The sequence below is a fragment of the Rhinolophus ferrumequinum genome, chromosome 11, assembly GCF_004115265.2.
Source record: "Rhinolophus ferrumequinum isolate MPI-CBG mRhiFer1 chromosome 11, mRhiFer1_v1.p, whole genome shotgun sequence".
In the NCBI taxonomy this organism is placed as follows: domain Eukaryota; kingdom Metazoa; phylum Chordata; class Mammalia; order Chiroptera; family Rhinolophidae; genus Rhinolophus; species Rhinolophus ferrumequinum.
In genome coordinates, this window is record NC_046294.1 from 36263908 (window position 1) to 36285042 (window position 21135).

Sequence of the window (21135 nt, forward strand, 5' to 3'; positions counted from 1 at the left end):
CTTAGGCCACACCCACCCAGTGGGCCAGCCGGGGGAGGGAATCCAGGTCCCGCAAATCCAAGCCAGGCTTTCCTTGCTGTCCGGAGGAAGGCTGAGAATTCTCAAACAGGAGTGAATAACCGGCTCAGAGCAAGATCCTTGTACCTGTCCTTCTAGCACTCTGCATCGGAAGCTAGGCATCACTGGAGGCAGGAAAACTCCCCTCAGAGACATTTGTAGTTCCGTGTCTATTTCTTTTGTAGAAATAAATGGTTTTCTGGAGCACAGGCTTGGAAATCTATGTCAGTATGTATAACCCTACTTTATTTTCTGTCCTTGCCTCCCAGTATTCAACAGGATGAATCATACCACATTTGTTTGTTTGTTTTGTTTTAACCAGCCCCCTGTTGATGAACATTTGGGTTGTTTACAAGATGACAATCCATGCTACAGATTACAATTCATGTCTTTTTGTGCGCCTGACTCCACACTTTTCAAAGTCTGGCAAGTCTGGCACCCTCACGGTGGGCAGTGTGCTGGGCATCGTCACTATAAAGCTAGGTGGAGGGAAGGGTGGGATTTACCCGCAGTCACACAGTAGGTTTGTGCTAGAGATGACAGACGCAGTGCCCCTCTCCATCCTCCAGACCTAACAACACTCTCTTCATCCCCTCGATGATCCCTTAAAAGTCCTTTACACGTGGGTCCAGCTTGGGTTGGACTGGGCTCTTTGTCTATTTCAAATGGCCTGGAAAAGGCAAGTGTGTTGGTAGTGCCAGGCACTTGGCACTGAGTGCCAAGGAAGGGAAGGGCCACTAGATAACCTTCACTGATGGAAGGGGTCCCATGTGTGTGCCCCCCAGGGATGAAGTCGCTTGGACCTTCCTGGCTTACAAAGCACATTTAATCCTCTGGGGTCAGTATTACTATCTTCCCCATTTAGAAAGGAGGAAACGGAAGCATAGAAGGGTGACTTGTCCAACATCTCACAACCAGTAGTGGATGGATGTTGGGGACTTGTTTTTTAAAAATACATAAATTATTACTACTAAAAGGAGAAATCGCATTGCTGAAAGTGAAAAACTGAAATGGCAACAATGGCAGAAAGTGAAAAAAATTCAGAAACAAAAACAAAAACAAAAACAAAAAAAACACCTAAAAAGAATCTTGTTAGGTAACTATGGGCATGCCATCTCATCACTCTGAACCTCAGTTGTCTCATTTTTTTACATAAAGAAATTTGCAACTCTGAGCTTCCCAGGCAGGCTTGTACTCAAACATACATATTCAATACGGCTGTAATCATAGGAAACACACAATTTTGTTTCTTCTTTTTTCACCTGATGTTATCTCATAAGCTTTTCTCACTTGGCTAGATCAGCAATCGCCTTTTCAGAGGCTGCATTCACCAGATTAATTAACTCCTGCCTCTCATGCTAAACATTTACTGCCACCAAGTTTTCACTGTTTTGGCTAATGCTGCAGGAAACATCTTTCAGCTTTGGAGAGATTCCTGAAAGTCAGAGACTGTCTGAGGCCTTGAGACCCTGAGCTCCTGCCCTCCCCAGGCTGTTCACTCAACCCTACCTGCCACTCAACCCTACCTGCCAGGTTCTGCCCTGGTTGCCTCCAGGGTCCAAGGCAGAGCTGAACCCTTACCCCACAATGTCCTAAGGAGGCTCCAAGCCTGAAAGCAGCCTCAGAACAGGCTCAGAGAAGCTCGGAGGAACAGTTGGTGTCCCTCCATTCCCTCCTGCGAACATATGCATTTAGGTTCCATACCCCTAACACAGGAAACTCTTCTAAAAGCTAATCTAAAACCCCCCTTTCTGTTCTTTCTTCAGAAGACGTAAAGTTTGGGGGCCATGGACCTGTGAGATTCTCTCCAAAGTATGGGAATGCATAACCGTTGTCTACAATTTCACAAGGTGCTCCAACTCCTTAAACTTGTCTGTGTCAGATTACGGAGGTAGCCTAGGATGACATTCTCTCTTTCCACCCCTCCTGACTGCCTTCAATTGCTTTCGCTGGATGCGCTTCCACAGGCAGCCTCTTTTTCAGCCTTGGGCCAGGACCCGTTCCACCCATTCACCTGCCAGTCGCGGGGAGGTTTCAGTGTATCACATGTATGCCTTAAGTAGATGGGAAGAAGGCTGGGGATCTGAAGAGCTGGGTTCAAGTAATCCCCACTTATTGGTGGTGAAACTTGGGGTCAGTCATGTAACCTCCCTGAGCCTCAGTTTTCTCATCAGCAAAAAGAGAGAGAGAGAGAGAGAGAGAGAGAGAGAGAGAGAGAGAGAGAGAGAGAGAGAGAGAGAGAGAGGAGATTACGACACGCAAAAGTGTTCGAAGATTCGGTTTGTGAAAGCGGAGGATACGCTGTAAAGCACCTATGAGTGCCCCGCGCCTGGGACCACTTTTGAAAATATTCCAAGCACCCCCCCACACACACGTTAATGTTCTTCACTCCTTTCTTATCCATATGGGGTGGGGACTAGCTCCACTCTGCCCCCACCAGAACCCTGCGATCTAACTACATCCACCCCCGCGCCCCGCCCACGCGAGCCCACACCTCAGACCCTGGGCAGTGAGCTCACATTCGAGACCCCGAGCGCGCCCACTCGGGACCCATGTGAACCCTCCTCCTCTCTTCTGCACCGCCCCCCACTGCTCTACCCAGACTCGAGTGTGCCCACCCACTCAGCCTGCCTTCTTTATCCCAGCGCACGCGCTCAGCTGGGCACACACAAAGGGTCCCCGAGCACACCTGGGCGCGCGAGGCGCCACCGCTGGAACGCGGGCCCGGCGAGGCCCGGCCGGTCGGGCTACCGGCCGCCCCCTCTCCCCGGGGCCCCGCAGGTAGTGGAGAAGGGCGGGGTGAGGGGAACCCGAGCGCCGGCAGGGCGGGGCGGGGCCCGGGAGTGGGGGGGCGGGAGCCTGACGGCCGGGCCCGGCAGCCGATCCGCGAGGGACAGAGGCGCGGAGGCGCGTGGAGTCAGCCGCAGCCGAACCCGCGCCCGCCTGCGCCGCCATGCCCTTGGCCTTCTGCGGCAACGAGAACCACTCGGCCGCCTACCGGGTGGACCAGGGCGTCCTCAACAACGGCTGCTTCGTGGACGCGCTCAACGTGGTGCCGCATGTCTTCCTGCTCTTCATCACTTTCCCCATCCTCTTCATCGGTGAGCTTGCGCGCGGGCAGTGGCAGGAGAGGGGAGGGCAGAGGCACCGAGGGAGGAGGAGGCTTCGCGCTCCGCGCCGCTGGCTGTCCCTTTCCGGCCCCCGCGACCGCCGCTCGCCCTCCTCCCAGGGTCCCCTGCTCTGTGTACTACCCTGTAGTCCCCTCACTCCCCGGAGTTCCCTTGAACCCGCAGCAAACACAGCGGATGCCCCTGACGTAGGGTTCCCCCAAGTTTTGCCATCTCAGGGCCCGGCTGGAATGGAGAAGGGGGAAAGCGGAGGTTTCTGTACGCCCTGGAAAGGTCCGGAGGGGTCGGGCTGCACCCTTTTTGGAGCTGCGCAGGGAGCCGGGTCACCCCTCCCCCAAGGCACCCTCCCAGACAGCCGCAACTGGGCCCAGTAGAGGTGCAGCCTGCGCCTCAGAGGCGGGGATGGAACCCCTGTGTTTCCCTGGGGCTGAGTCAGACAGTGGGTCAGTAGCCCCTAACAATTACAGGGTCCCACTGCCCTGGGCTAGGAGATGCAGGAGCTAAGGATTTGGTCCCCTTCCCCTGCTACCCAATCTGGACTCCAGAGCGCAACTTCTCAGGCTCCATGCAGCGCAGCCCCTGACTGTGGACGCCAGCGGCCCCCAGCGCCCCTGCTTGAAAGCCCTCTGCAAAGTTGGGTGCCACCGCCGGGACAATCGTGGGTACCGCTTCACTGGGTCCCCTTCATCTCTCTTCAAGACTTTGAATTTCTCAAGCTGGCTAACTCTCTCCTCTCATAGGGTGTCCCCTTACCTCCCCATACGTGTTAATTCACTCTAAGAAAAAAAGCAAATCTTAAAATTCACATAGAGATTTTGGGAAGAAAGGACAGATTGTTATAAAATTAAAAAGAAAAGGATGCTGCAGAAGCAAAGAGTTGCTAGTTATTGACAAAAACAGTTAGAAATAGGATGGAAGCATATGCAATATATGCTCATGTGTGTGTCAAAAATTATACCAGCATTTACACTTCTCTTCTCAAACAAATGGTTTATTTTCGGATAAGTTGTCATACAAGAGATCAGCATATAAAATGGATACCTGCAAAGGTGATTCTGGGAAGGTCTAGGCTTCATACTTGGACATTTATTTCGTGTGTACCAGATGTGGGCATTTTCATGCACAGATGTTCAAATAGGTACACTCCTCACCGTCACCAAGGACCTACTACCTAAGCACCCTCCTGGGGTTCATGCACTCTCCTCCCAGTGCACCAGGCATCTCCCCTCTTTCTGTCTCTCCTTCCAGGATGGGGCAGTCAGAGCTCCAAGGTACACATCCACCACAGCACGTGGCTCCACTTTCCTGGGCACGACCTGCGCTGGATCCTGACTTTTATGCTGCTCTTCGTCCTGGTGTGTGAAATCGCGGAGGGCATCCTGTCTGATGGGTGAGTTGCCCTCTGAGAACGAAGGAGAGTGGATCTCGTCCAGGGTACTTCCTGAAAGGCTCAGGGAGACCCCCCTCCCCAGCTAACCTGCATTCCATGATCCAGTATCATTTACTAATAAATTCTGCAACTGTTTACTCAACATCTCCTGTGTGCCAAGCTCTCTGTGCCAGGCACTGGACACAAGTGAGACCCAGGGCCTGATGTCAGTGCAGCAGAGTGGAGGGAACCTGGATCTGCATGCCATGACCCAGAGATATAACCCTAGAGCTTATTAGAGTGCCCTAACTCCTGTGGAAGATGCCCAACCTCTTCTACAAGCTGCTGGAGTTCCCTTCTTGGGGGAAAAGCAACTCTTGTTTAAGATCTTTCCTTGGTTCCCAATTGTATATAAAGTCCCAAGTCCTCAGCCTGGCATCCAGGGTCCTCACAATCAGCTCTTCCTGCCTGTAGGAACAAAGGCACCACCTAGAAAAGTAGGTGGGGTGGGATCAGTGCAGCAGGGCTGAAGCATGAATCACAACAGGGGAGTGAGGAGAGCAATGGAGGCCGAGACTTAGAAATTGGGTTAGGGGCATCTCCAGGAGGGCTTCAAATGCCAGGCTGAGTGTTTGGGTTGGATTTTATCAGCAGTTTGGAACAGAAGAGAGATATAATCAGCATCGCACTTTTAGGTGAGACTCCTAGGCGGTGTCCAGGGCAGGGAGGCAGGGAGAGGCTGAAGGTAGTAACCGCACTTGGGAGGTGATTGCCGTAGTCTAGGTGAAAGATAAGAGCAGCTGGAAATGGTGTGTCAGCAGTTAGGGATGCAGAAGAGGAGGAGGTGAAGCAGCCATGTCCCTAAGGAAGAAGGAAAGAATCAGTAAGTCACTCTGCGGCTGCTTGGGTGAGGGGGTGGAGGAGGGCGGGGGTATTTGGCTTAAATATCTAAGGTCCAGCCCCTCTGAACCGGAATCAGACTATGCCCAGACTCCACTCCTGCCAGGCCTGGCTTCTGCAGCTGGACAGTAGGGGGATGGGACCCCCCACCTCTCCACACACTCCCTCACCCTTCCACTCCCAACGTCCCTGCATCCTGGCTTCAGCAGTTATCTCTGCGATGACTGCTTGCCTTGGGACTCCTCCTGATTATCAGTGTCCCCAGACCAGCAAGAAGCCCAGAATGCATACTGCCACATAACTAACAGGCGACAATTCCTCCTCCCACCCCACCATCCTCAACACCCCTTCCAAAGCACACAAATGCTAGAAAGGGGAGGATGCCTTGTGAGCCCCCAGGTTAGAAATACTCACTGGGTTATAATTAGCAAATGACAGAGAGGAAGACACTGCCTATGGGGAAGGTAGACCTGGGTCTTCTGCCAGTGCTTCTGCTACCTACATACCAGCTGTGAGACTTTGGACAAGCCGTCCAGTTCACTTTCTCTACCTAGGACATGAGCATCATAATCCCTGCCTTGCTTGCTTCACAGTTCTGAAGGGACTGAAATTAGGGCACAGAGGGTGCCGAGCGCGGAGTGGCAGAGCCCTGGGCAGATAGTACGTTCCTAGAATGTGGGAGACCGAATCAGTCAAGTCGAAGACTCCTTCCTGTGGCTCTCCAGCAGCCCCTCCTCTGTGGGCTGCACCTGTATCCAAACCTCTGCAGCTGAGTGCAAACTACCATTTCCTCCCCAGCAGGCAGGTCAGCTCCTGAACTGGACACCTGTCACCTGGTCTTTGCTGGCCTCCATCTGTGGGCACACACCTCTGGACAAGCAAGCATGAGGGAGGGGCATTGGAAGGGAGCAGAAGCTACAGATCCTGCCCTGTGCCACCCCAACCCACCCCTGCCTGGGTTTGCAGACCACCCTGGAAATCTAGGGGACAGGTGGGAGTGGGGCTGGTTAAAGCAGTTGTCTTCAAACTCAGGTTTAGTTTAGGGTTAATCAGTCAAGGCATCTTTAACCTGCAGGGCTTCCTGCCTTCCTTTGGGTATTATTTCTGTATGTGATGCCCTGAAGTCAGAACAACCAGAGTGGTGTAGGTTAATGAGGAAATATTTAAAAATATGTATATAACTAGAATGTTTTCCCAGACCACCGTACACTGGATAAAGCCCATATATAAATTTTCTTTTTACCCTGTATGCCTGGGGTCCCGGACAGAAATAATAGTGATGACTTCTGGCGTTTATTGACTTAGGTGACTTCTTACCTAACTCAGTGGGTATTATTCAGTAAAGCAGCCAAAACCTATTTTATGAAGTCATGTCATGAAATGTTTATTTCAATTATGCTTTTTCCTCATCTTATTTCATTTAATAAAATGTTTGTCATTTCTACCTCCAATTGCAAGAAAACAGAATTTATTTAAACTTGATATAACATTTTAGATGTCACTTTAAAAATGTGTGAAACGGTATAGAATTTTTCAAAATTATTTCAAAGAGTACAGAGGCAAGACCCCGGGCAGGGTGCTGATTGCTTCCAGTATCCCCACTAGTGACTCATTGCCTTTTCCTCCTGCATCAGTACTTTGCTGAGAATATCCACTAATCAAATATTAAAGAATATTGACATTTATGGTCTCATTTAACAAGAAATCTGGAGGTCGCCTTTTTCAGTTGATATGGTGGTTTAGTGATGGCATCAGGGACCCAGCCTCTTCCCATCTTCCTACGCCATCCTCTGCATGTCAGTCATATCTTCCCCCATGGTCACAAGATGGCTGCCCAGCTGCGGGTATCACTCAGGCAAGGGCAAAGGGGTCATGCTCCCCATATACCTCTTCCGTACGCAGGAGATCATCCTCTGCAGGCTTTCCTTTACATCTCAATTGTCCTCAGTTGGATGATATGACCGCCCTTAGACTAATCACTGGCAAAGGGGTATGGAATTGCATGGCGGCTTGAACCAATCACCATCCATTCCCTGGGGCTTGGTGCATTGCTACTGGAGCAAACTTGTGCAAGGAAGGAGAGGAGCATGCTATTTAGTGAACAGCTCACCCGGCACCCTCCACCCTAGTCCCACCAGACCACTTGGGGTTCCGCCATGGCTCTCCCACTCTGTCTGTTGAACTCCTGCTCATCCTTCAAAGTCCAGCCTAGTTCTGCCTCCTCCGTGAAGCTTTCCCTGGTTGCCCACCCCCTCCTTTGTGCCCTCAGCCTTCTGTCCATCTACTGTATCACTTCCCTAGACTATCTGGTCAGACAGTTAAGTCTCAGCTTGGCTGCCCCCTCCCTACTGTCAGCTTCTCAAGGGCAGGGACCCTTGGCATGCTGGATAGAAGGAACAGTGCAGGCAAGAGCAGCACTGAGACAGGAGGAGGCATTCTGGCAATGGAGGGAGTCCCAGTGTGGCTTCAGTAGAAAAAGCAAGCTGAGCAGTGCTAGAACAATGGTTTGAGGCCCCATCATTGGACCTTTGGTGCCAGGCTGTGGGTTTTGCTATCGACAGAAGGGAGCCTTGGAACGGCGTGATCAGGGCCAAGTAAGGTGAGATTCCTCACCGGTCGTGGGGAAGCCTGAGATCTGGGAGAGAGCTCTGGCTCCCTATGGTATTATCACCCAACCAGAGCTCATGCACCGAGGCCTCTGTAAGTTAAAGTGGGGAGTGGATGAGCTAGTATTGACTGCTTCCATCCCCATCCTGAGGGAGGAAACAAAGACAGTGACCTTGAGCTTGTTGCTTAACCTTTCTATGCCTCAGTTTCCTCAACCACAAAATGAGGAGACCAAGAGTATCGACTTCATGGGACTTTAGGAAGATGAAGTGAGTTAACATACATCAGTACGTCAAACAGTGCCTGGTTCACTGTCAATGCTCAGTAAATATTGGCTATCAGTGTCATTACACCTCCTGGGCAGGGGTGCCAGTGCTGACTTACGCTGTTCTTGTTAAACGGGACTGTCCCTAAGACAGTTGTGGTATACAGGCTCCTGTACTGCCCAGAGGACCTCAGGGACAGAGACCAAGCTGTATTCACTCCCGAAGCAATGGTTCCAGGCCAGAGCCTTTGCAGCTGCAACTATCAAGGCTGGCTTCCCTATGCCGTGTTCTGTAAGCGTGAACCTAGGGAGAGGAGGCCGTGAATTCCAAAGCCTGAGCACCAAGCTCTCGAAGCATCTCTGTGTGAACTCCTGGGCCCCTAGTTAACAGGCATGTTTGGGGGTGTGGGCAGAGTTGCCAACACATGGTGTGGAGCTGCGCATGTGTCCTGGAGGCCCCACTGTGTGCTGAGCCCTAAGCCCGAGGCCTGGGCAGCTCTGATGGGATACTCAGCACATCTACATCCTGTGTCTCTCTCTCTCTCTCTCTCTCTCTCTCTCTCTCTCTCTCTCTCTCTCTCTTGCTCCAATCTCAGGGTGACTGAATCCCGCCATCTCCACCTATACATGCCGGCTGGGATGGCGTTCATGGCTGCTGTCACCTCCGTGGTCTACTATCACAACATTGAGACCTCCAACTTCCCCAAACTGCTGATTGGTAGGGGAGGGGAAGAGGCGGGGCGGGGGGGGGGGTGGGGGAGGAGGGATGGGTACCTCCATTCATTCCTTCAGATAATGTTTACTGAGGACTTCCTCTGTGCCAGGCACTCTTCTTAGTGCTAGACGTTCAGAAGTAGAGAAGAAAAACATCCCTGCCCCCGTGGACCATAGAGTGTGGTGGAGACAGACAGGCAGAGTCAGTAGATAAATAAACAAACGAACAAGTAGTACGATGCTACGAAGAAAATAAAACTGGGTAAATGGTGGAGTGTGATGGCGATGCTGCTGTCTGATAGGGAAGAGTGAGCATGCATATATTTGGGGGAAGAAGCTCCATGCAGCTGGAACAGCAAGTGCAAAGGCCTTCTGATAGGAACAGACTTGGCAAAGAGGCCAGTGTGCGTGAACCAAATGAGCAAGGATGAGATGAGGCCAGGGGCCAGGAGAGGAGCAAGAAAGTCTCCTAGGCATTGGGTCTGAGCGCCTGGGCAAATAGTGGTGTTAATAACTGACATGGCAAAAGAGTAGGAATTGGGGTGGAGTGGGGATCAAGCTTTCTGTCTGCATGTCAAGTTTGAGATGTCGCTGAGATGCAACTCAAGCATCAAGTAGGCAGTCAAATAAGTAAGTCAGACATCCAGGAGGTCAGGGCTGTAGGTGGCGTCTAAAGCCTGAGCCTGGATGCTGTCGCCTGGAGAGAGAAGAGAAAGGCCGCAGGACCAGAAATTGTATTTGCCAACATTGAGAGAGAATCAGTAAAGAATGCCAGCTTAGAGCTTCTGACACTGTATGGCTGCGGTCCCAGACAGAAACAATAGCGATGACTTCTGGCATTTATTGAGCATGTACTGAGTGCCAGGCTCGGTGCTAAGCTCCTTACATGCATTATCTCACTTAATTCCCACAATCTTCCTATTGGTACTATTGCTATCCCATTTTACAGATGTGGACACTGAAACTCAGATTAAAAATATTAACTGTGGATACTTGTTTGGCACTTACTGTCTGTCAGATACTGTCCTAAGCATTTTACCTATATTAACTCATTTGATCCTTACAAAAATGCTGTGAGGCAGGTATCATTATTATTTCCCTTTACAGGTCAGGAAACTGAGGCTCAGAGGTTAAGTGACTTGCATTAGTCTGCCCCGCTAGTCAAGGGCAGAGCCAGGTTTAGATCCCAGGAGTCGGGCAGCCCAGCAGGCTCTTAACCGTTTCTGAGACTGCACGTGTAAGGATCCTCAGGCTGTGTGCGGGCCAGAGTTATAAACCCTCAGGTCTGCCTCTGTGTTGGGCTCAGTGTGCATGGCTAAGGTCAGGCTGTTCATCTGGCTGTGGTCAGACTGTGATTTTTAGGAGTCACAGGCTCTAGTTGACATCTGGAGTTTGGAATACTCTATACTAAGCCAGAGATAGTACAGTGTCATGAGGGGACAGAGGGTGTTTCCTGAGCTAATCACAGGTCTACCTTCCCAGGTAAGGTGGGAACTGGGTTCCATGAAGATCATCCAGGTGATCCCTCCACCCCAGGGGCCCCATGTGAGTGTGGCTGGGGCACCAGGGGGCAGCAGGTGGGTAGATGTTAAATACAGGCTTTAGAGAGCCTCCCCACTCCGGTTTCTGAAGCAGCTTCTCATGCACAAAGAACCTCTCATTAACCACCAGGGTCACGATGACGGGTGCCCCCGGAAACACCCTGTCTGGGCATCTGGTGAGTTCATTTTCTCATTCTCCAGGAAGCACATAATGTTCCTTCCTTAAAGCACAAATTACTACCCAGGGATGGACCAGTCCTTCTCTAAGGAACACAGACTAACGCCCTCCATTACCCTTTGATAGAATTTTGCTCTCCACAGAGCCAGAAGTGCTAGAACAGGGAAAAGAGAGGATATACTTAACAAGCTGCAGGGATAGAGGGCAGTGATCGTGGGGGCATAGCTGGGCCTCTCAGGAGGCTACTGTCTGGTCACAGGTCTAGAGTCCCACGGAACGGTGAACCACGATGCGGCTTACATTGTCCCACAAAATGACCTTGATTCTGGGGCCCCAGGTGAGATTCAGGAAATGTTCTATGAGAAAGTCATGTTCGAGCTACGAACTGAAGTATAGGTAGGAACTCGCTAGGAGGAAAAAGAGAGGAGTGCTTCAGAAGAAGGAATAGCATGTGCAAAGGCCCTAAGGTGACAGAGGCAAAGCACACTGGGAAAGCTGGAAGAAAACCAGTGGCTGCTGTGCAGAGGAGAAGGGAACTGAACTTTGAAGGCTGGAGTGGCAGGTGGGCGTGTACCAGTCAGGGCCTTGAAGACCACGTCATCACCAGCATCGGTCTTTATCCCAAGGGCAAGGGGAAACCATTGAGGACTGGGTTTTGTGTGTGAGTGTGTGTGTGGGGGATAAAACATACATAACATAAATTTTACCTTTTTAACCATTTTTAAGTACATAGCTCAGTGGCATTAAGTACCTTTATAGTGTTGTGCAACCATCACCACCATCCATCTCCAAAATTTTTCATCTTCCCAAACTGAAGCTCTGTATCCATTAAACAGTAGCTCCCATTCCCCCCGCCCCCGACCCTTCACAGCCACCATTCTTTCTGTCTCTAGGAATCTGACTACTCTACGTGCCGCATCTTAGTGGAATCATACACTATTTTGTCCTTTAGTGACTGGTTCGTTTAACTTAGCATAATATCCTCAAAGGTCACCCATGTTTGTAGCATGTGTCAGTGTTTCCTTCCTTTTTAAGGCTGAATAATATTCCGCTGTATGTATAGACCACATTTTGTTTGTCCGTTCATCTGTCTGTGGACACTTCGGTTGCTTCCACATTGGGCGATTGTGAATAACTAATGCTGCTCTGAACAAGGGTGCGTTGAGCTCATAGTTGATCCAATTGATTGCTTGGTGGAGGTTAGACTGGAGGAGGGGAAGCCATGAAAAGGCTCTCAAGGTGGTCCAGGGGAGCTGTGATGGCATCCTGGACCCAGGTGGCCCCCGGGATGGAAAGACGTGAATGGATTCAAGGTAGAGGGTAAAATAGACAGGTATTGATCATGAGTAGAATATGGGGCCGCGGGAGAGAAAAGGGAGGGAAGAAGCAGGAGAAATGGGAATTCCAAGCTTAAGCCTCCTCAGCAGCCCCTGTTTCCTTTCCCCTTTTCTCAGTCAAGCATGAAACTTTGGCTGGGCTACTGTGTCTGGCAGCAGGCCGAGGGCTTTGCCGTCTAGGATGGGACTGTGGAAATAACTCTGGGCTTAGTCCTGCGTCCACCATGAACTCCCTGTGTGCCCTTAGATAAGACACTCGGGCTCTCAGAGCCTGTTTCCCTGTCTGGACAGGAAGAGCAAGTCCCTGCCTAAGTCACAGGGTTATTGTGGAGATCAGATCAGACCGTGTCTGCTACGTGTTAGAGGCAAGACCAGTGTGAGGCATATTGTCAAGTCTTGGTCCCAGTAGGTGATCGTCACTAAGAGCCTGGGTTAGAGTCGGTCTGGGGGAGTGTAGGTGTGGAGGCAGAGGGGTGGCCTCCAGCTGTGGGGTTCCTCATGACCTGGAGACCAGACCTAGCTGAGAGGACATCTTCCTAGTCCTGAGGGCTGGGACCAGAAAGCAGACGTTTCTGCCCTGTCCCAGTGCTCTCACCCAGGGACCTGAGATAGAGGGCATTTGCCCCTTTCCAGGCAAGTTCAATGCCTCGACCTAGTCTCCAGTCCAGAGCCAGGCTGAGGCAGACCCCAGCTTTTGTCCCCAAAGATGCCCTGACATCCACGTCCAGGCCCACCTAGGGATGGAGGGCAGAGTGAAGGTCTCCTTCCTCTCTGTGATTCCTCTAGAGAGGAATTCTAGGGGATTTGGGTTGACTTTATCTGCAGGTGGCTCAAGGAGTGAGGGGGGAAAGCAGCTGCCTGTGCTGAAATCCTAGATTTGCATCTTTGTCCAGCTCCTTGCTAGTTCTTCCTCTAAAGGGGGACTTAATGCTGTTTTGTCGTTGTTGCCAGCTGACAGTGGTTTATAGTGGGTGATGGTGGTGGGAATTGAAAGGATAGAATTTACTGGTAGCTTCTGATGTTTACAGTCACAGGCCTGAAATCTAGAGATAATATAAATATTAACAGCTGATGTCCAAAGAGCACCCACTGCATACCAGGCTCCCTGTGCTAAATACTTTCCATACATTGCTCACCACATTTTGAGGTAGTACTACTATTATACCCACTTTATGGATGAGGAAACTGAGGCCTAGATGGGTTAAATGATTTACCTAAGGCCACATAACTATTAAGTCACAGGATCTGAGCCCAGGTGTATCTGGCTGCAGAGCGCAGCTCTAATCACTGTATACACTGCCTCCCAGGTCTGTGACTCATTTTCTTGAGTTATTCCCCCAGTTCCCCTGGGGAGCATCATCATGCTGTAGTGGGCTCTGGATTGGGGCGCCAGGGACCTAAGCCCTCACCTTCTCTGTTCCTAGCTTGCTGTGACCTTGGGCAGGTCATCTCCTCTCTCTGGGCCTCAGTTTCCTCATCTATAAAATGAAAGGGCTGGGATGAAGGGCCATTAAGATATTCCCAGCTTGGAAATCCACAAGGAAGCCATTGTAGGTTGGAGCCCACGAGCAGCCCTGCCACATGTGACCTTGGGTCAGTTACCTAATCTTTCCGAGCCTCGATTCCTTTGTTAAATTGAGTGTGTGACATTCTTCTTCTGTCACAAGGTTATTGTAAGGAAGAAATAAGATCATATGTTTAAAGTGCTTACTTGGCACGGCACCTACAGCTTAGTTAAATTCAAGAAATAATTTCCCTGTGTTTCTTCTTCGTATTTAATTATAAAGGGTTACCAGCTTGACTTCCAAGATAATGTTTTTGAGCATGCCTGTCCTGAACGTTTTCATGGATGTACGTCATCTCACAACTGACATCCTCATATATTCACATCCACGCATCCCTTTGCTCAGAAATGTGCAGCCTCACATCTATAACACTTGCTTGTTCACACGCACACCTCGTCTCTGACACACACATTTCCTCACCTCTCCCACACACTCTCACACACGAGTGCACACACACACGCAGCAATTGTGCACACACGTCCTCTGTGCTCTCTCTCTGTCCCCCCTCGGCAGCCCTGCTGGTGTACTGGACCCTGGCCTTCATCACCAAGACCATCAAGTTTGTCAAGTTCTACGACCACAACATCGGCTTCTCGCAGCTGCGCTTCTGCCTCACGGGGCTGCTGGTGATCCTCTACGGGATGCTGCTGCTCGTGGAGGTGAACGTCATCCGGGTGAGGGTAAGCAGGCCTCTCCTTGGCTGCCACCCGCCTGCCACCCACCTGGGCCAGAGCGGGGCTCTGACCAGTGTCCTGCCCCGGGGCGTGGTCTGCCACCCTGCTTCTTAACCAAGCCCTAGAAGGAGTCAGCTTTTTTTACCTGACCCCCAAAGGAGAGTTGAGGCCAGTGGGAGAAGTTTATTCCATCTGGCCCAGCGGCCCAGAGGGAGAGGAGGTGAAAGGATGTGTTAGCCAAATTTACAGGATTCTGGGTTTAATCCCACAGAGAGAAAATAAAAGCTTTAGGTACCGGCTTCTCCGAGTTTATTTGATTGGGGGAGGCTTGTGTTTTATTTTAATGTATTCATTTAGTTACACATATACATGAATGAGTAAAGGCGGCTGCATACGTGTCTTTTGTTTTGTTGTTATTTTTGCTTGCCCCCTTTTCCTCTCTCTGGTTTCTACCCTCCCCTCCCTGACCTTTCCCTCCCCAGATTAACAACCTAATATGTGTTCTTCCATTCCTTATTTTTATTACTATAATACTATAATACCATAAACTTGTATCTATTCAGGGGTTTTTTTCCTCAACATATAGGAAAATATAGGTATACAGTTTTTTCTCTCAATATTTGTTTTATAGGATCACATACACAGTTTTATGCATCTTGCTTTTCTCATCCGACAGATATCTCTTAGGACTCCCTCCAAGTCTGGTATGGCTAATTTAGTTTTCTTAATGGCTGCATAATATTCCATCATGTGGATGAGTCACAATTTATTCAGCTCTTACCCTATTGATGGGGATTCACTTTGTTGCCAAGTTTTTGCCTTCGCAAATAATGGTATATTAAACATACTTGTGTCTTTATGTATTGCTGCTTTTATTTCTATGGGAGAGAGTCCAAGGAGGGGAGTTGCTGGTTCAAAGGTCCTGTGTATTTTAAGTTTTAATTAATGTTGCAGGTTGCCTTCCAGAAAAGCAGTAATCTACCAGCAACGAATTAAACAACCCTCCCTTCCTCCAGCCAGCAGTGGAGGTTATAGCCATTTCTAATTCGGGCATCTAATTGATGAGTGTGAAATGCTACTTTAATTTGCATTCCTCTGACTCCTCTGCTTTTAGTTGATTTGCAGGGTACAAAGGTCTTATACATTCCCTGCCTTAACTGACCCTTGTAGCACCCCGGTGATACAAGTATCATCCCCTTTTTAGATGAGGAAACATTTTAGATGAGATTTGTTCAAATACACCTTGCTATTAAGTGGAAGACGCAGGATTCGAACCCGGGTCTACATGGCTGTACATGAAACTCAGATTTGTGGAGAAGAGGGTACATGGGAGATCTCTGCTCTTCCCCCACCCGACTGGAAGCCAACCCAATCCAGCCCACGGCATTTAGGGCAAGCCTCAATGAAGAGTTACAAGTCAGGAGGCCCTGGTGCTGGTGGCCAAGCAGTTTTGATGTTTCTTTTCCTGGAAATAGGCCCACGATGGCCTCATCTGTTAGAGGCCAAGGGTGGGATGTCATAACCCCAGATCTGCACTGGGACACACTGGAGAATGGCGAGAAGTTGCAGTTACCCATCCCCAGTGGCCTGTGTGCCCCACAGAGATACGTCTTCTTCAAGACGCCGAGGGAGGTGAAGCCCCCTGAGGACCTGCAGGACCTGGGGGTGCGCTTCCTGCAGCCCTTTGTGAACCTGCTGTCCAAAGGCACCTACTGGTGGATGAACGCCTTCATCAAGACGGCCCACAGGAAGCCCATTGACCTCCGAGCCATCGGCAAGCTGCCCATCGCTATGAGGGCCCTCACCAACTACCGGCGGCTCCGCGAGGCCTTCGATGCCCAAGCGGTCAGTGGGCACAGCCACACGGCCCGTTCCCTGCCCTCTGGTGGAGAGTCACAGATGGGGACCTCAGAAAGCATCGAGTCAAACCCCTGGTGGGACAGGCAAGGAAACTGAGGCCCAAGGAGGGAAGGAGGCTTGCCCTAAGTCACACAGTGAACCAGGGACAAGTTCAGGACCAAAGAGTCATCAAGTTGTCACAGCTGCAATGGCTCTTAAGTCATCTGGTCTAACACCCTCATTGTCCAGGTGGGGAAACGGAGGCCCTGAGAAGGGAAGTGACCCCCCTGAATTCCCCAGGCCCTGTGCTCGCTCTTCTGGAGCTCAGTGACTGTAAAGGTGGGGATTGTCACCCGTTTTAGAGAGCAGGGTCATTAGTGGCCTGATGCTTCCAATAATTCTATGAGTTGGGCCAGGCAAAGTTCTCCCTATATCACTGAGGAAGAAACTAAGGCGCTGAGAAAAGCCATGACCTCCCCAGAGCTGGCCCACAGCTGACAGGTGGCGGAGCTGACCTGGCTCCCAGTACGTGCTCCTTTGCTGCCTCTGCCCTATCGCAGTGGGGAAACACTGAGGCGGTTGCAGTGGCAGGTGGTAACAAGTGAGTATAGCATATGTCACTCCCTCACTACAGTGCTACGCTCATCATATAGTCCCTGAGCAGCTCTGTGACTTTGATCAAGCTCCCGGCCTCAGTTTCCCCATCTGAACCATGTTGGCATTGATAAAGCCCACCCAACCGTGCCCTTGGGGGCTCCATTTCATCCTGGAGTTCCCCTATTTGTAGCAGACGTGGCCACTGGGTGTCCCCAGGCAGCAGGAGCCAGGGGCTTCCTGAGATGCTGGGCCCTGCTCTGAACGGGCCCTCAGCCACTCTGACCTGACTGCGGGTCTCTCTGGGCAGCAGAAGGACATGCAGAGCCCACAGGGGGCCCGGGCCATCTGGCAGGCACTCTGCCATTCCTTTGGGAGACGCCTGGTCCTCAGCAGCACTTTCCGCATCTTGGCCGACCTGCTGGGTTTCGCGGGGCCCCTGTGCATCTTTGGAATCGTGGACCACCTTGGGAAGGAGAACGGCGTCTTCCAGCCCAAGGTAGGCCACCCAGGAGGAGAGCAGGGCATCCTCTGGGAGGTTTTGTCTAGTGAGTGTGAATGTGCCAGAGACTGAAATGTGTGATCTGTGGCTGCACTGGGACAGCTCCTTACACACACGCAAAGCCCTTGGCAATAAATATCCCCCTCCAAAGATGCTCTGCATCCCATCAAGAGAAACGCCAAGAGGTGAGCTTGTGCCCCGAGAGGATTTCTGGTTCCCTGCTCTCCTCTCCACACCATTACCACCATCGTACCTCTCCCAGTTATTTATTCACTGAGAAAGTTGCAGGAAGTGCACTAGCCAGTGTCTGGGGCTTTTGTGATGTATTGGCTTTTAGGTCCTGTCATCTTCATAGACTCTAAATACCTTTTCAGGGATATGGCTTCCTCAGTTCTGTATATGCATAGCACTCCAAGTTCTACAGGGGCATCTTGGGGGTAGGGGACTGGGAAAGCTCCATGCACGGGGCTTTTTCTCCTCCCACTCCAAAATTCATTCAGAGCTGCCCCAGTTTTAATACATTGGACTTTTCATTAAAATGTCCTTTCCAAAAAGAGTTTCATGTCTTAAAAATACTTGAAACTCACTGGACTAGATGATATCCCCTGGCCTTTCCAGCTTTAAAGATGCTACAAACTGAAATTTGTTGGACAAAAAGACACAGAAAAATCTTTCTGGGGGTTTATGTTCCCTGCTTGGGGCAATAGCATCCACTCTGGGGTGGGGTACTTAATTCTTTCATCTGTTTCTTTGCTGCCACTTAGGTTTAGATGGCCACAAAATGGAAAACCTTTCATCTCTAATGAGACTCACAGTTTTATTTTCCCAGCAAGAACATCATTATAACCTTTTAACCACAAACAGAGAGTCCAAAAATGAGGCAGAGAATTACTAATTAGGGATCTTAGTAATTTATGATACTCCCTTGTGCAATGTTATCTATCTCATGGGCTTCAGAATCGCAGATAACATTTCATCCTCCGGAGGTTTATATGAATTTTTTTCCTGTGTTATAATTAATCAGCTGAGCACTTTTGGTCAGAAATATGAAACACTCCACGTCCATTTGATTTATTCAGCAAACGTTTCTTGACTGCTACTGCTGTATGTGCCAGACCTGGGTTCGGCTGTGGGAATACGGAGGCAATGGTTACGATAAGGACTATTCACAATAGTAACAACACTTATTGACTGCTTAATACATGCCTGACTGTGTACAGGAGTTACCCGTGTGTTATCTCATTTAACCTCTGAAACGACCCTTTGGGTAAGTTTTATTTTTTTGTACCAGTTTTATTGAGATGTGATTCACATATCACATAATTTATGAGGTGGGTACTTTTATTTCTGTTTTACAGATGAGGAATTAGAAGCTCAGAGAGGTTAAGTAACTTCCTACCGGTTTGCTCAGCTAGTGAGTGATAAAGTCAGCATTTGAACCCAAGTCTCTTTCACTCCATGGTCTTACACTTACAATCATGATGCTAATTTGACTATTATTATTATTATCAAGCCATCACCTCTGGCTCCAAGGATTGTGATATCCAATGGAGGAGATAAAAATCTAAATAAGACATTGTATATCATGTGTTACATACTACACTTAGGTATATACAGAGAACTCTGGGAAGAGGAAGTGACTAACTCAGCCATGATGAGGAGAGAGTTATTTAAATGGGGCCTTAACAGATGAATAGGAGTTGACCGGGCTAAGATGGGCAGATTTCTTGCTTAATCAAGTATGTGAGGACTCTTTTTGCTTATTTAGACTTTGATGGCTTTTGAGGCCTTCTCTGGATTTCGAGTCTGTGAACTTTACCTGGCCCAAAAAGAGAGGGAGAAAAGACCGCTTCTCTTTTCCATAAGACTGTTCAACCATTTAGCTTAGGTCTGACCATAAGTGATCCCAGAATACTCTACATTGGTAATCCCACAGCTTCATGGAGCCAGTTATTAATATTAGGAGGAAGTGACACAGGCTAGAGCCCTTATCTGCTTGCCCGTATTGTCTTTTTCTTGTGTTTCCCAAAAATCTTGTGGGATTCTCCACAGGAGACAGCTCTGAGGCAGGATGCACCAAAGAGATGTGGGAACAGCACTTAGAATATGTTAGTTCCTCTGAATGTTAGCTTTGACTTCTCTTTTTATTTATACACCAACCCTGGGCTTTATTGCCCTCTCACTGGAATGCTCTTGTCCTAGTTACTTGTCAGCACGTAAATCCCCGAGACAGATGGCCCTGCCTCAGTGGCAGCAGGCCTTACCAGATTTAATATTTGTTCCTTGCGGCCCAAATACAATCAGCAAATTACAGACATAGAAACAAGAGTTGAAAGTAAATATAGTCTCTAATATCAGCAACAGAGAATCTTCACTCTTGCGGTTGCCTGGGATATGACTTAATTCTCATTTGGGCTTCTGGGCCCAGAAAATAGGAGAAAGAGGTCATTTATTGAGGTCATTTGGTTGATCCCCCTTCCTCGCAGCAGCTCTACCCCAGAGAGACAGGAGCTATTCTGGTCTTTATGAACCTACAAGCAGGGGAGGGCTCCAGCTGCATGTTAGTGTTTAACAAGCCTCTCAGTGAGAAAGACCTTCTTTCCACTCAGCCAGTATTTACCCAGCTTCAGGCAGCACAGGCAGGCACCACTGTTTACTTCATCGTCAGTGGCTGCCCTGTCCTCTCTTCCCTTTCCAGGACACTAGCAGTTGGCAAGAATCATACCACCCGTGGCATCTGCAAGGACAAACATTTTTCATTTCTTTAATTATTGGAAGTGTCTCATGGCCTACCAAATTGTTGACTCTCCTGTCCCCCTGCCACTCCCCCAGAAAAAGCTGTGACCCAGGCGCACAGCCCACGATATGTCTCTTTCCAGCCCCCAGCCCCGCCCTACCCCCACCCACAATCTGTCACCTGCCACGGATGCCACTGATCTGTTTGAAGGGTGATGAAATTGGAATCACAAAGAACTGCGGGTGTCTGAAACCTGCCAGCGCTCCTCTAGGCTGTCAGCTGAGCAGAGAAAGAAGGAACACTCTGAATGTGATCTCAGGGCCAAAGCTTTGAACGGCCTCTGAATCTCAGCAGGAAAACGTGTGTAGGGTTGTGAGTGTGTATGTCTTTGTTTCTGAATGAGTTCTCCTGGGAACTGCTTATGATTCTGTATGTGGATCCTTCTGTTTGCCCCTATGTCTCGTGGTATGTCTTTTTCCGTGTGTGTCCATGTCCCCACTTGGGTGCCTGTATTTGTGACTCTCCCTATGGGTGACTTTGTGAATGTGCATGTATTTCTGTGACTTTGTCATGTCAGTGTGGGGATTCGTCTCTTCATGACAACATCCCGGCACCTTCTCTGGCCGGGCATGCCTCCCTTTACCTCACTAACCCCGTCTCGGCAACCAAGACTGAGCTCAAATTATGTCACCTCCTCCAGGAAGCCCTCCTCTGGTTGAATTAGATGAGCCGCCTCTGTGCTCCCATAATATCCTATGCTTGTACCATCAAAGCAGTCCTGTGTCCTTACTGGACTTGACCCTGAGTCCCCTAAGACAAGAACTGCATTGTCCCACCTCTGTGAGCCCAGCTCCATGCCTGACACCCGGGACACACAAGAGAAATGATTCTTCAACAAATAATGCAGAAGTTAGCATTTATTGAATGCTTACACTTACTCATTTTTTAAACCTGCACTGTTACATTGAATCTTCCCAACAACTCCGTGAAGTAGAAGCCCTTCATGGCCTCATTTTACAGGTGAGGAAACTGAGGCTCAGAGAAGTTGAGCAGTGACCTAGGGACACCATGGCTAATATATAATGAGTCAGGGCTCTTACTGAGATACAGCTGCCCCAAAGTCTAGGC

At 49.7% G+C, this 21135-nt stretch overlaps 1 protein-coding gene across 1 annotated transcript in view; it reads left to right on the forward strand.

Annotated features, from left to right (window-relative positions):
• Positions 1–2915: 2915 nt before the first annotated feature.
• The window catches only part of ABCC8 (ATP binding cassette subfamily C member 8), a 75446-nt gene continuing 57226 nt past the window's right edge, over positions 2916–21135 (forward strand). Inside the window, 6 exon segments of the mRNA XM_033121709.1 lie at positions 2916–3158; positions 4434–4575; positions 8923–9044; positions 14175–14341; positions 15938–16180; positions 17079–17267. Coding sequence (XP_032977600.1) covers positions 3011–3158; positions 4434–4575; positions 8923–9044; positions 14175–14341; positions 15938–16180; positions 17079–17267 — 1011 coding nt within the window. The 5' untranslated portion in view covers positions 2916–3010.